At 32.7% G+C, this 13,326-nt stretch overlaps 1 protein-coding gene across 2 annotated transcripts in view; it reads right to left on the reverse strand.

Moving 5' to 3' along the window:
- The window catches only part of EXOC2 (exocyst complex component 2), a 244,976-nt gene that overhangs the window by 144,058 nt on the left and 87,592 nt on the right, over positions 1 to 13,326 (reverse strand). For both annotated transcript variants that reach the window (XM_069103597.1, XM_069103598.1), the window contains 3 exons: positions 11,734 to 11,814; positions 1,116 to 1,261; positions 899 to 980 (listed from right to left, as the gene is read on the reverse strand). In XM_069103597.1, the coding sequence (XP_068959698.1) occupies positions 899 to 980; positions 1,116 to 1,261; positions 11,734 to 11,814 (309 nt within the window). The remainder of the gene's footprint in view (positions 1 to 898; positions 981 to 1,115; positions 1,262 to 11,733; positions 11,815 to 13,326) is intronic.

Genomic DNA, 13,326 nt, shown 5'->3' on the forward strand with positions numbered 1-13,326 from the left:
TAATATAAAACTTTCCCTGCACACTTCACAGGGTTATGGTAAAGATCAGATAACATTTGTGGTAGTACTTTGTAAACTGTAAAGTGTTATAAATATATAGGTTATTAATATTATTTAGTGACAAAGCTCTGTGAAAGTTTAAACAATTATTTTGATTTTACATTCTTACCACTAAGCACTGGAGGATTTAAATGATTATAACTTAAACTCATTCTGACAATCAAGTACAAATATTAAATGATTAAGATAACATTAAATTATTTCCATAGTGACAAAATCAATTATAGAACTTTCACTTCCCTGTACTATAGATATTCCACCCTCTGATTCCCAAACTCAAAAAAGTAATTTATTTTTTAAGATGATGCATCTGACACTTTTCACATTTAAAGCCAGTTCACAAAGAATTGTAGCCTAAGGCACATATATATTTCTTCAATGCTTACTTAATGAAAAAAAGCTAATCATTAAAGATCATTTAAACAATGTATATATACAGACATAGGAAGGAATATGTTCATGATGTCTATATTTGTTGCTATTTAAGTAGTTTTGAAATCACTAGAAAAATATAGCTGTCCCTGGAATTAAAGAATCATGGCATAGAAGGGATCAGTTTAGCTCTAAGTAAGAATAATAATAAGCCTACCCCCCCAAAAAAAACCCCCAGCTTTAAGATTCTCATAATGTTACAGCTTAGTAAAATGTCCTGCTTAGAAACTACTCAAGTTATTGTTTAAAATAGTTGTTCCAGATTCTAAAGAGAGCACCGAATAAACACATATAACATTCTTTGCACAAGTTAAAACACATGTAACATTCTTTGCAGAATTATAAGTTCCTCATTCTTCCTATAAAAGGAAAGCTGAAAACCTAAAAGTAATAAACAAATTCTTACATTTCTTGAAAACTTGCACCTCCGTTTTCCCAAAGAGTGACTTGGCTTTTTCATAGTCATTAATGACTACATCATAATCACCCTTTAAAAGAATGTTTTAGAGACTGTCAGTATAGCTCAATAAAGACAGATCTAATTAAACTTTTGAAAAATGGTAAATAGTATGCTTTAAAAATATATAATAAATAGGTCTGTATATGATGTGCATACACACTACCTTTTGAATATTCCTTTCAATATTTAGAGGAAGGTTGAAGAGAAATTTAAAACGCTGAAGAACATTTAGCGCATTTCTGGTAGAATCTGCTTTGTCTTTTCGGCCCAAGACTTCTTGAAACAACGTATCAGCAGTGTTACTCGCCCCTATTTAAAAAATACAATTAAAAATAAGCCCCTGAGAGAAAAATCTTCTTTTAATCCGCAGAAAATTTATCCAGTCTTTGGAATCAAAATGTTATACATTATCACTGTTTTACATTTTTAAAAGTGTGTTTTTTCAAAATCAGGTACATTAAGAATGTTACAGTTTACTGAAATACAATTTCAGTCTTGACTGCTTAAGCCTTAATGTGGTGAGAGCTCTATACAATTAAAAACCACATTTTCCAAACCTAAGTGCTTAATTTCACTGTGGTGAACTTATAGTTTATTTTAGCCAGTACTTTAAATTTTATAGTAAATCTCAGGTTCTTAGCTTAGTTGATTTACATAGAATGTCCTTTCTAGCACATTAGCAAACCTATAACAATTAAATTCCATGAGTTTGATATTTAGATGTATGGTGATAAGTGCAACAGAAGAAAGAGACGTTTGAGGAAAAGATTAAGTACACAAGCTGCTTAAAATATTTGATGGCAGGAAAAAGGTATAAATTACAAAATTACCTAGCTTAATACAATTCAATGCACAATTTAAAAAAAAAAAGTACTATTTTAAAAATGATAGTCCTGTATTTTTTTCATTTAAATAAATAGTTGGGCATTACACAATTCTCATACTGAATAAATCTCATAACTATGTGAATAACACTAATGAAAGGACTGCTTCATCAGAAATCCTAAGTAAAATTTATTTTATGCAGAAATAGTTCAAATTTTTCACCTTATGAATTATTTTTAATTAGTCACAAGGAAAAAGAGGGAAAAGGTTAAACTGTTTTTGCTTGTTTGATCACTGCCTATCAAAACTTTCTACATTATCTGGTCTAGTGACTATACTTTAAGCAAAGATGAAAAAATTACATCAGTCTCACTGGGTGGCTTGCATGCCATATTCTCTAGTCAACACTGTGGGTGGCCTGATCATGTTAAAAGTCGTCTTTGTAAAATAATTATTTTATCTAAATAATGTTGAAACTCTGTTGAAAATTTAGAGGCCTGATGTAAAAACTTTGTTTTGTCAAGATAGCCATTTTCACCACACACTATTTCATGTAAAATGTTCTGATTTTAATACATATGCATATGTGTATATGTATACATGCCATTCTGCCCCATTCTCCAAATCTTATAAAAATGGCTAGACGAATATTTGAAATATGCCTAGGGCTAAAGATTTTCCCTTAAAAGAAAATTATGAAGTGCTTGTTTATTGATTTTTTTTCCAATATAAAAACTTCTTGAACAGTAGACATATAAATGAGCAGATGTGTAGAATGGATTTTCATTTTTTTTTTAAAGTACTTTCTTTTGAGGATAAAACTAAACATCACTAAGGATTTTTTTTTTTTTGGCATGATGCTGGGATTCTTTTCAAACAGTACAAGAGATCAAAAACACTTTTCTGTCATTACATAAAAATACTTTTTAAGAGATTAAGCAGCCAGTTAACTCATTAGCTAAATTTTAATGCAATAAAAGTAAAAATATAAAAAATATAAATTCTAAATTAAGTTCCCAAGTAACTTGGAAGTAAGTTAAAAGATTAAAATGTACTGACATAGATAATCAGTTTGCAACTACAGGGAAACTAAAAAAAAAAAATTAGGGGATAACTTCTGGCCAGAAAATTTAAAACCTACAGGAAAAATTTTTGAAATGGAGTCATAATACAAAACTAATTTAATGATCATTATCCAATTGGCAGTTCAACAAATGTGTATAATGAAAAATGAGGACAGCTTATTAAAAGCAAAAAGAAATTTGTAACACTAAAGTTTTGAAAAATTAATACTACCAGTTATAACCAGATTCTAATCTTTTAAAAAAAATGGTAGAAACCACTGCCTGAGAAAATGAACTTGACTTAGGTTTTGTGCATTTTTGTTTTCCTGTATCTCAATACATATCATGACATCACTTGATGTGTGTATGAGAATCTTAAGGATGTTGCTAGAAGATGAAATATTATCTTCAAAAGAGTTTTCAATTTCAACTCCAGTCAAAAAAAATAGCTTGGTAATGTTTTCTAAAATGCAACATGCTATGTAAAGGTGAAGAATTAAATTACTATTATCATTGCTTTAGGTATAAAAATGTGCATATAAAACAAAAATATGTGCATATTAAAATAAATGTGTATATAAAATAAAAATATGTATATTATCCTACTAAATTTCAGAAATATATTCCTATATGGTAAAATTTTTGGCACCAACTTAAGCATCACCAAATTTAATTTTAGAGTCATTTCACCTATATGAGCCTACACACAATGTGTGTTTAATTCTCCCAAATTAGCACTATAAGACCTTAGTCAAATGGACATTTTCTATTAAAAGCAGTAACAGGTTAAAACAAAATTACAATTTATATTTGCATGTCTTCTTTTTAAAATTTTAATAATATTTTCTATATATTATCATTTTATGTGACACATTATTTCTATTTCAGTATAAAGAAGAAAGACTTAAATATTTAAGCAATAGAGCACTGCTTCAAAAATTCTGTACAATTAACTTCCTAGCTGGAAGAATCTTTTAGAATATGACCATATGCAGTTGGGATTCTCAGGGTAAGGAGGGCAGTTAGTATGAAAGGAGCAATAAGCCTTTCTTTTTCCACTCAGATTTTCAAATAAATGGGTATACCAGTGTTATATATAATGTACAAGTATTAGATACACACTTACTTGTACAATTATGTTTCAGGGCACAACATAAACATCTTATTATCTTTATAAAAGAGCTGCAGTACAGAGCCTTAAAAGCAGTTCTTATTGAGTAACAGATAAATACAGGTACCAATTGCATGTGTTATTTTTTTCTTTCCAGATTTTAGAAGATGCAACAGGAAAAGATTCCGTAGCTGCAATGTACAAGACATTATGTGGGCTGATAGAGATTCAAAGGTAAGTCACAAAGTTAAAAGTAACAGCCCTTCCTTTCAAGGGGTTTAAACCCTGTGTGTGTGTGGGCGGGGGGGGGGAGGGAAGAGAGAGGAAGGGAGTGGAAGGGAGAGGAAGAGAGAGGGAGAAGGAGAGAGAGAGAGAGAGAGAGAGAGAGAAAGTAGAGGAGTAGGAGGTAGATTACACATGCATAACTTTTACAAACTGGACATGCAATATATGTTTGAAATGTGTGGAAAGGATAGGTCCAAACAAAGTATCATGAAAAATCTGAGATTGGAAAGAAGACTTTCAGCTGGAGAGGATGAAGAAAACTTTCAGAGATGTAGTAATATTTGGATTGGGCCTTAAAGGTATGGACATCAATAGATGGAGAGGGAAAAGGAGATAAAAGTAAGGGAATCTAACTGTAGCTATGGAAACTGGCATAAAAAAAGAAGAAAATACAAATACTGGAGTACACACACACACACACACACAAATATAAGAGATCTGAAATGCACAGCATGAGAATGGGAAGCAAGGAACAGTTTATTTTGGCTAGAATATAGGTTACATGACAAGGAATGGTATTAGATAAAGCTAGAATATAGGTTACATGACAAGGAATGGTATTAGATAAAGTTGAAAGACATCAAAATGTCAGCTGAACCACATTCTTTTTTTTTTAAGAGGGCAACTGGGGTTAAGTGACTTGCCCAAAGTCACACAGCTAGTAAGTGTGTCAAGTGTCAAGTGTCTGAAGGCAGATTTGAACTCAGGTCCTCCTGACTCCAAGGCTGGTGCTTTGTTCACACTGCGCCACCTAGCTGCCCCCTGAACCACATTCTTAATTATGAAAAAGTAAAACTGTATTTAAATAAACATGTACCAAGGAGGTATTGGCTTTAATCAATGGTAATAACTAACTGATTTGCTGGTTACTGTTTTTTTTAATCTCCTAAAAGAATTTTATAACCTTTGTCTTTAAAAAAAATTAAATTCTAATGGTAATTCATACTTGGGGGTAAACTTCATATATAACTTAAGAAATATTATGTTCTTTTAGTCAAATGATATTAGTTATTATAGGACAGATGGATATTACGTGTATAAGGTAACACAATTGATAAATTTATAGTGCACAATCATTTTGACAAATGAAAATTTTTGCAAATCCATGAATTCTAAGTAACCCAAAGCTTTCCATAATAGTGTACCTCTCACCTATGAAAATGATGCTACTGATATATTATCTGTGGGGCACACAATTTTTTTTCTATTAGGCATAATAGGTTTACAATTGTCTAATGTGCACTCTTCACCTGGTCTTCATTGTACCAACAGGATTGTGAAGCTGTGGTCAAGGGTAGAGTCTAGAACTGTGGAACAGCATATAGCTGTGAATGGGTCACATGATACTCAAAATCATGGCCTCACTTTCTTAAGTTAAATAACACAAATAACAAAATTAGCACACTAAGTAGAAGTGCACTGATGATAAAGCAGACATGGTCTCAGGAGCACCAAGTTTAGAAAATTCCTTCAATTTGGGAAGAAGAAAGCTGGAGTTGAAGGAAGAGATGATCAAGTATAGTAGATGGCTTAGAAAGATTTAGGATGAAGATGCAGGAGTATTTAAAAAAATTCAATATATACCCTTACAGTTGAGATTTTCAAGGTAAGAAAGGTAAGGATAGGATACAAAGATCACTGATAGAACTGGAAAAGAGGTTAACTGAGAAGACACAAAAGGGACAGTGAGGGAAATAAGGCTGCATGTACAAAACTAGGAAGTGCTCCTCAAGGCCTTTTAATATCTACTTATGATGAGTTGCACCAAACAACTGTTCCATACTCACTGCTCTGGTGAGTGTCTGAGACTAAACTAGCCTTGCAACTTGATCCTAAATCCCAACAGTCCTCTCTATTTGTCAACGACATCCTTTATTTTCACCCTGTAATTCTCACAACTCCAGTTAACTCTGACAGTAACTATGAGACCACCAGGTGCAAAATGATCATAAGAACTGTTAATTGCAATAGAGGAATTCCAGTACTGCAGCTGTCATAACCCATGGTAGGTGTGACAGCCTCCTAAATGGTTTAATCTGGAAGGCAGATCTTAACAGCATTGGTGCACTAAGCATCTGAAATGATCAGCTATATTTGCTGAATAACATAAATGCAAAAGGTGCAGAAAAAAATACTCACATGCCCAGAAGCCCCAAATTTCAGGGAAATCTAGTCATGTGAAATTAAAGCTTTTTTTTTTTTTTAGGTGGGGGGGTGTTAAACTGTAGTAGGTTCACCGAAAGAAAATACTGTGCTATTATGAAATCATATCCTTATATCTCCTACATTGTGCTCAGTGTCACAATTTAGCATATGCACAGTATTTTACCTAAAAGAAAATGAATCTGAAAGCAAGTCAAACTAAATTTCATTCCTTAAACTACATTTTAGTAGATGATTTTTATGAGATTCTATGGTTGAGAAAAAAAAATCATTGCCTGCTGGCTCACCTTTTGGTAATGGTTTTTTTTTCATACCTAGTTAAGCTTGACTTGAGGCCCTAGGTACAGTCAGTTGCTAGGCTATACCTGAAGCCAATTTAGCTGAGTGTGCCATCTATAACATGAAGCATGGGAGCAGATAAAGCTAATAACTTGAGATAAGTGAAGCAATCTAGTTATATACTAGGTACCTTACCCAGCTAAGGATTGGACAGCTAAAATGATCAGTGTCATTGCTTAATGCAACCCCTGATGTCAAAAGAAATTTTTGCGATCTAAAGTGTCTAATGACTCCTTATTTTAGATTGCTACCTTTGTAAAGGGTTCTGGCTCCTTTTGTTCTCCTCATCATAAATTATAAGCCCAGAATTAAAGAATCATGCAGATCAATAAACAATAGTGACAAAGACAGCTAGCTGGTTCAGTTGATAGATGGAACACTAAACTGGGCATCAGGAAATTCCAAATTCAAATCAGGTCTCAAGATACTTACTAGCTGTGTGACCCTGGGCAAGTCACTTAACTTTTCTCAGTCTCAGTTTCCTTATCTGTAAAATGGATATAATGATAGCACCTGTCTCCCAAGGTTATTTTGAGTATAAAATGAGATAATATTTATAAAGTGATTGTCAAACTTTAAGTACTACATAAATGTTATTACTATAATAATAATTATTATCTGACCAACACCTTATTGATCTCCAAGTGCTTCATGGTATTTTCTAGCACAGGACAAAAGGAACTGTGCTCCATCACAGGCTGGCAAATTACCTGTCGAGAAGCACTCTGGTTGCACAGTGGAAAGAGCATCAGGCCTGGACTAAGAAAGATAAGAGTTCAAATCCAGCCTCAGCCACTTGTGACCCTAGGCAAGTTACTTAATCTATGTTTGCCTCAATTTCCACATCTGTAAAATTAGGATAATAATAGTACCTATCACCCAAGACTGTTGTGAGGATCAAATGAAATAATAACTGTAAAGTATATAGCATAGTACCTGGTACACAGTGTTATAAAATTTTAGCTATAATTATTATTTTATTTTAGTATCATTTTAACGTTGCTCATAAGCATAAGCTTTGTATCTCCCCCTCAAATCTAAAATGCCCATTACATGCCAATTACAAACTTTAAAGTTTGAAATAGATATTTTTAAAAAGATTGTATCTAGGAGGGGAAGAAACTCTAGGGTTTCTCCTTATTATGGAATAACAAAGACATAAGAAAGAGGAAATTGCTAATATGCTCTTCTGATTTAGACAAAGTGGCTGACAAGGGTGGTAAAGACAATAAGAACGAAAATTGTGACATAAACAAAAAAAAATACAGTAATATTAATTATCCAGACCAAAAATTTGCCTAAAAGTTATCTATTTACTTAGTTTCTTTTATCAAACTTTTAAAGAAATTGGTGTATATACTCGGCCAAGGTGAGAGAACAAAGGGAAAAAACTCTGAAAAAAAAAGTTTCATCCTTGGCATAAAAGTAAGATGGAATGATTTAGCCTCTTAAATAGAGGTGAAAAATGTACATGTCAGTAAAAATTTTCTAGAAGAATTTTATTGTAATGGATACAAAACCTTGAATACTCAACTGATAAATTATGGATCTAATGGATTGGGATTCCCAACATTATTTTAGTAAACAAAAGCACAAAGAAAAGTTACTCATGTTAAAAGAATTTTTTTTTAGTAAGTTAGATAGAACTTGTTTTGCAATTCACAGTTACAAAATAAAGACATTAGTCTAAGCAAGTTAAACTACATTCACAAAATTGTTGATTTGTAGGGGTGGTCAGGTGGCTCAGCGAGAAAGAGCACCGGCCCCAGAGTTGGGATGACCTGGGATCGAATCCGGGCTCAGACACTTAGCACCCACCCAGAAACACCTGAACGTGTAACCTTGAGCAAGTTACTTAACCCCAATTGCTTAAAAAAAAAAAGGAACAAAGATTGTTGATTTGTTTTTTTTTTTAAATGGCTCTCATATAAGGACTAACAGAAAGAATGAAGCATTTTTGTGAATGCTAATTTCCTCCAAGTTCTCTATATGCAGTCTCCACTTCTCTAGTTTTAAAAACTGTTTGATATCATGATTTACTTAATCCTGCCAAAAGTAAAATGAAGTCAATTCTTAACTAAAGCAAGTATCAGTATAAAATGTCCATAAGTATTTCTAGAGAAATTATTTTATTATAAATAATAAAAGTCAAAGTGTCTGACTTCAGATTTCAAAATGCAAAATGCTCAGCAACAGAAATATTTAATACCTAATGGTTCTATACTTTTTCAATGGAGATCATTCCTCTACTAGGTAGAACCTAACCCTCCTTATGACTTTTGCACTCTGCAATCAAGCTGATGAGCTTTTTTGAATTTAACTAATAAATTAGACCTTGGATAACAGACAGTCCACTACTGGCCCACACAAAATATGGTTTGGTAATTCCTAACAAAGTCTGCATGCTACTACTGGTAGTGCCTTCACAAACCCAGGGTTACTGTCTCACTGATTGAAATAAGCCTTATTTATACATTATAATATCTTTTAGCTATTACCTCTACTAATCAAGCCAAATTTAGCATTTCCTGTAAGTCTGACAGGTGGATCAGGAAGAAGGGCAATGTTTTATTTTGGGTTTTTTGATGTTGCTTTTAATAACAAGTTCTGTATTGTCTTGCCTCAATTCTTAAGAAATCATGCTGTTTCTATAATGACAAGTTTTTCTGTTATTATTGTTGCTTTTTAAAATCCACTTAAAAAAAACAGCATGAACCAGTGGCAAACATTTCAGAGAAAATAATGTAGCTATAAGGACAATACTTTATCTTTCAGAAACTTTACAAGAGCAAATTTGCAAAGATGACAAAAAAAATTAGAACATTCAATGTTGAAGAGATTGTGGGAAGACAAGTACACTAACAGACTGGTGAAGGCATTATGAAGCAATTCAGAGACTCGAGAATTTGAAATTAAGCAAGAAAAGTGACTAACCTATCTATATCTATTCACCTAGCAACTCCACTGTTGGCCATATACCCTAAGGAAGTAAAAACTCTAAACAAACAAAAAAAAACAATAGTAACATATGTCTACATATAGATGTGTCTTTATATAGATATATCTATATCTATCTGATGAGGAATAGTTGAAAAATGGATATATGAATGTATCAGAATATCACTGTGGAGTAAGAATGACATATATGAGGAATTGTGAAAAATTTGGAAAGATGTAGAGCAACATAAGAAGAACCAAGAGAACAAGTTATAGAGTGAAAACAATGAAAAGATCATTAAAAGTTAAACTCTGAGTAACTGAAAACTAATGCAAGCACCATTCTAGAAAACAGATAACGAAACATACTTTTACCAATCCCTATCTATAAGCTAAAGGACCACTTAGGTAGAACACTACACACTAAATGTCTTTACTTTTGTTTTTGTCTATCCTAAACAGGGACTGAATGTGGAGGGAGAGGGTAAGTAAAATTATTGTAATGTAAAGGAAAAATGATGTCAACAAAACGTACCTTAAAAAACTCAAATGCTACTGTAGAAATGGCTTTAATAAATTTTCATGGAAAATCTTTTTATTTAACTATATAATATACAAATAATTGAATTATTATAGCTAAAACACTGAAAAAAAACAGAAAAATATTTTTACAAAATTTAGTTAGGTCCAAAAATTAAAAACCGAAGCATTCCAATTAAATAAGCATCTCCTGGGGTCAGTCAAAAAGCATTTAATATGCCCTCTCTATGTGCCAGTTACTGTCCTAGGCACAAAGGAAAACAAAAACACTGTCCCTGACCTCAAGAAGATTATATTTTAATTTGTAAAGTAACATGTATATAACTATGTAGATAGAAAATATATATAGAACAGAAAGCATTCTTAAAAGGAAGGCAATAGAATGGGCAGAGTTTGAAATGTTCAATAATATAATCAGTTATATAGTGTAGCATCCCCTCTAGAATCACTCCCCCATCCTCATACATTTGAAACAAAAATGTCCTATGATTGTCAGGAAAGGATAATGAAAGAGCTGAAGATCCAGCGCTAACACAAAAGAAAAAAAAAGGGAAATAATCACCAAGGTATATACCTCAATAAGCAGGAAGTCGAGGCTTCAAATTCAAGAGACAAGAACCTCTCAGTCAATAAGGAAATTTCATTTTGGGAAATTTTAAAACATTCTTTAAAAAAAGACATCTAAAATCTTAAATGGATGGGTGACATAAAGGCCAATTAGAAAAAAAAATAGTATTAGGCAATTAATACCTGAAATTCAATAGCTCAGAGGGATAATACATTAAAATACAAACAACTTAAAAGGAATTAAGTTTGTGGAAAAGGCTGTCCCCAGAGCAGTTTAGTACTAGATACCTGCCAGTGAATGAAAGTCAGGAAGTAGAAGGACTAAAAATTTCACCTAATTTACAAAGGTACCTAAGGGCTGTCTCTGTATTTAACTAGGTATATTATGTTGAGAAGTCCAGTTAAAGTCTAATCTTGGAGTAGGAGAGAGTAAAAAATTGGGTGAGAAGTATCAAGACCCAGAATTAAAATTTGGAGTATCTTATTTCAGTCAGGAACTGAACTTGGACCTGTTTATTTAAATCTTTCATCTCTCATGTTTGATATATGTAGAAACTGCTATATTGAATGCAGTGATATAAAAGATGAAAATTTTGAGAAAAACAGACATGTGAATGAATACCTTTTCATTGGATCAAAAACAAGAAGGCTGTTTACATCAACTTCTTTCATGACACCATTTTTACTTTTTTAAAAAATGCTAACTTTTTTTCAAATTATGCTTTCACCAATGAAATCATAGTTTCAGATCCATTGTGAAAAAGATACTAGAATCTAAATATCCATTTTAGAAGCATTTTTAATTCTTTTTTCTTCATTACATCAATATTGTGCCTATATAAGCCCTAAGATATAACTTAGTACTTGCTAATATGAAGCAAAGTCAAGGAAATATATTAAAGCTTGTTACAAAGTCCATAGATAGCTTCTGGTAGGAGAATAACACTTACTGTTCAGAACATTCTCCAGTTTTTGCGTCATAGATCCTTCTACTTTTTCTGTTCCATCCGCTTCTAGTTTTTGATGGATAGCTAGAATAAATGTCAAGTTAAAATGCAGGCCATTTTATGGGTGAGAACACATTACATCAAAATGACATTTTTAAACAGCTATTTTTTGAAAAACGATCATATTATTTTTACTGCTAGACAGGAATAACACAAACATGCAACAGTTTGCAAAGTAACCAGCCAGATACAGACAAAGTTATTCACAGTTTAGTTCTATTAAAACAACACATGATATACACATTTTAATCATCTACTCTCTAAAGTTGAGCAATAAAAACAACTGACTTAAAAAAAGGAAAGAAATGTAGAAATTAAAACAGACTTTGGCATCCAGGACTCTGTTACCATAACTACATGTTGGCAAGTGACTGACTGTCTCAAAGTCACCTTGCAACTCTTTGGTTTGTCCATGTGCAAAACAGAAATATTACCAACCTCAATGAAACTGAGAAATTCACCTCTGGGATAGGAACTAGATTTGTGATTTCCTAGCTTTAGGGAATTCTCAGATGAGGCAGGTGGACACCTTCCCTGCAACTCTGAGTCTTAGAGATAGCAAAAGCGGTTAAGTGGCTTGCATGGGGTAACATAGCCAATAGGTATCAAAGGCAGAACTTGAACCTGGGTTATCCTAGTTCCAAGGCCCGCTCTATGTCCACTAAGGGTGGGAACAAATTATAGCACAATATTCACTCTGCCATAACATAGAGGAGAAAGAATAGATCTGCGAGTCAGGCAGATCTAGGGCTAATTATTCACCTCTGATTCATAACAGCTATGTGATTCTGGGCAAGTCATTTAACCTCAAGGACCCAGTAAACCTTCTAAGACTATTAGTTATTGACAACTAATCTATTTTGGTAGAAAGTATAGCCTTATTAGAAGCTGCTTTAACCAATGAAGTCATAGGTCCAGACTCATCTCCTATCCCCAAATACTATTATCTTTACTTTGAAAAATATTCCCAATAAGTATAGGAATGGTTTCTACACAATTCAATAAACATTTATTAACTGTTTGCTGTTTAAGTAAAATTTTTCAGAATCCCCAGGAAACATATATGTGTATGTGTGTGTGTGTGTATATAAAAGGTATATATGTATACATATATATATATACACATATCAACATGTTCCAATATGGATCTGTGGAGGAAATACAAAGTATATTAAGATTTAAAAAATAATTTATACATGCCCTAGTACCCATAGAAATATTTATTAAATAGTAATCAAGTAACTTAAAACTGTTAAATATCTCTCAGCATTGTCTAACTTATCGAGTATAACTGATCAATTTTAAAACAGCATATCCAAAATGAGATATAACTTGAAATTTAAGATAAAGTGACAGAGAGAAAGGAAACACTCCCTTTCTCTCCCCCCGCCTTTTTTTAAAAAGCAACTGGGGTTAAGTAACTTGCTCAAGGTTACACGGCCAGTTATTTCTGAGTGTGGTGCTAAGTATCTGAGCCCGGATTTGATCCCCAGGTCATCCTGACACTGCAGCCGGTACTCTTACTTGCTGAGCCAC

Source organism: Petaurus breviceps, unplaced genomic scaffold (assembly GCF_028583685.1).
Source record: "Petaurus breviceps papuanus isolate PSGF00001 unplaced genomic scaffold, PetGlider_PUasm1.0 582, whole genome shotgun sequence".
NCBI lineage: Eukaryota > Metazoa > Chordata > Mammalia > Diprotodontia > Petauridae > Petaurus > Petaurus breviceps.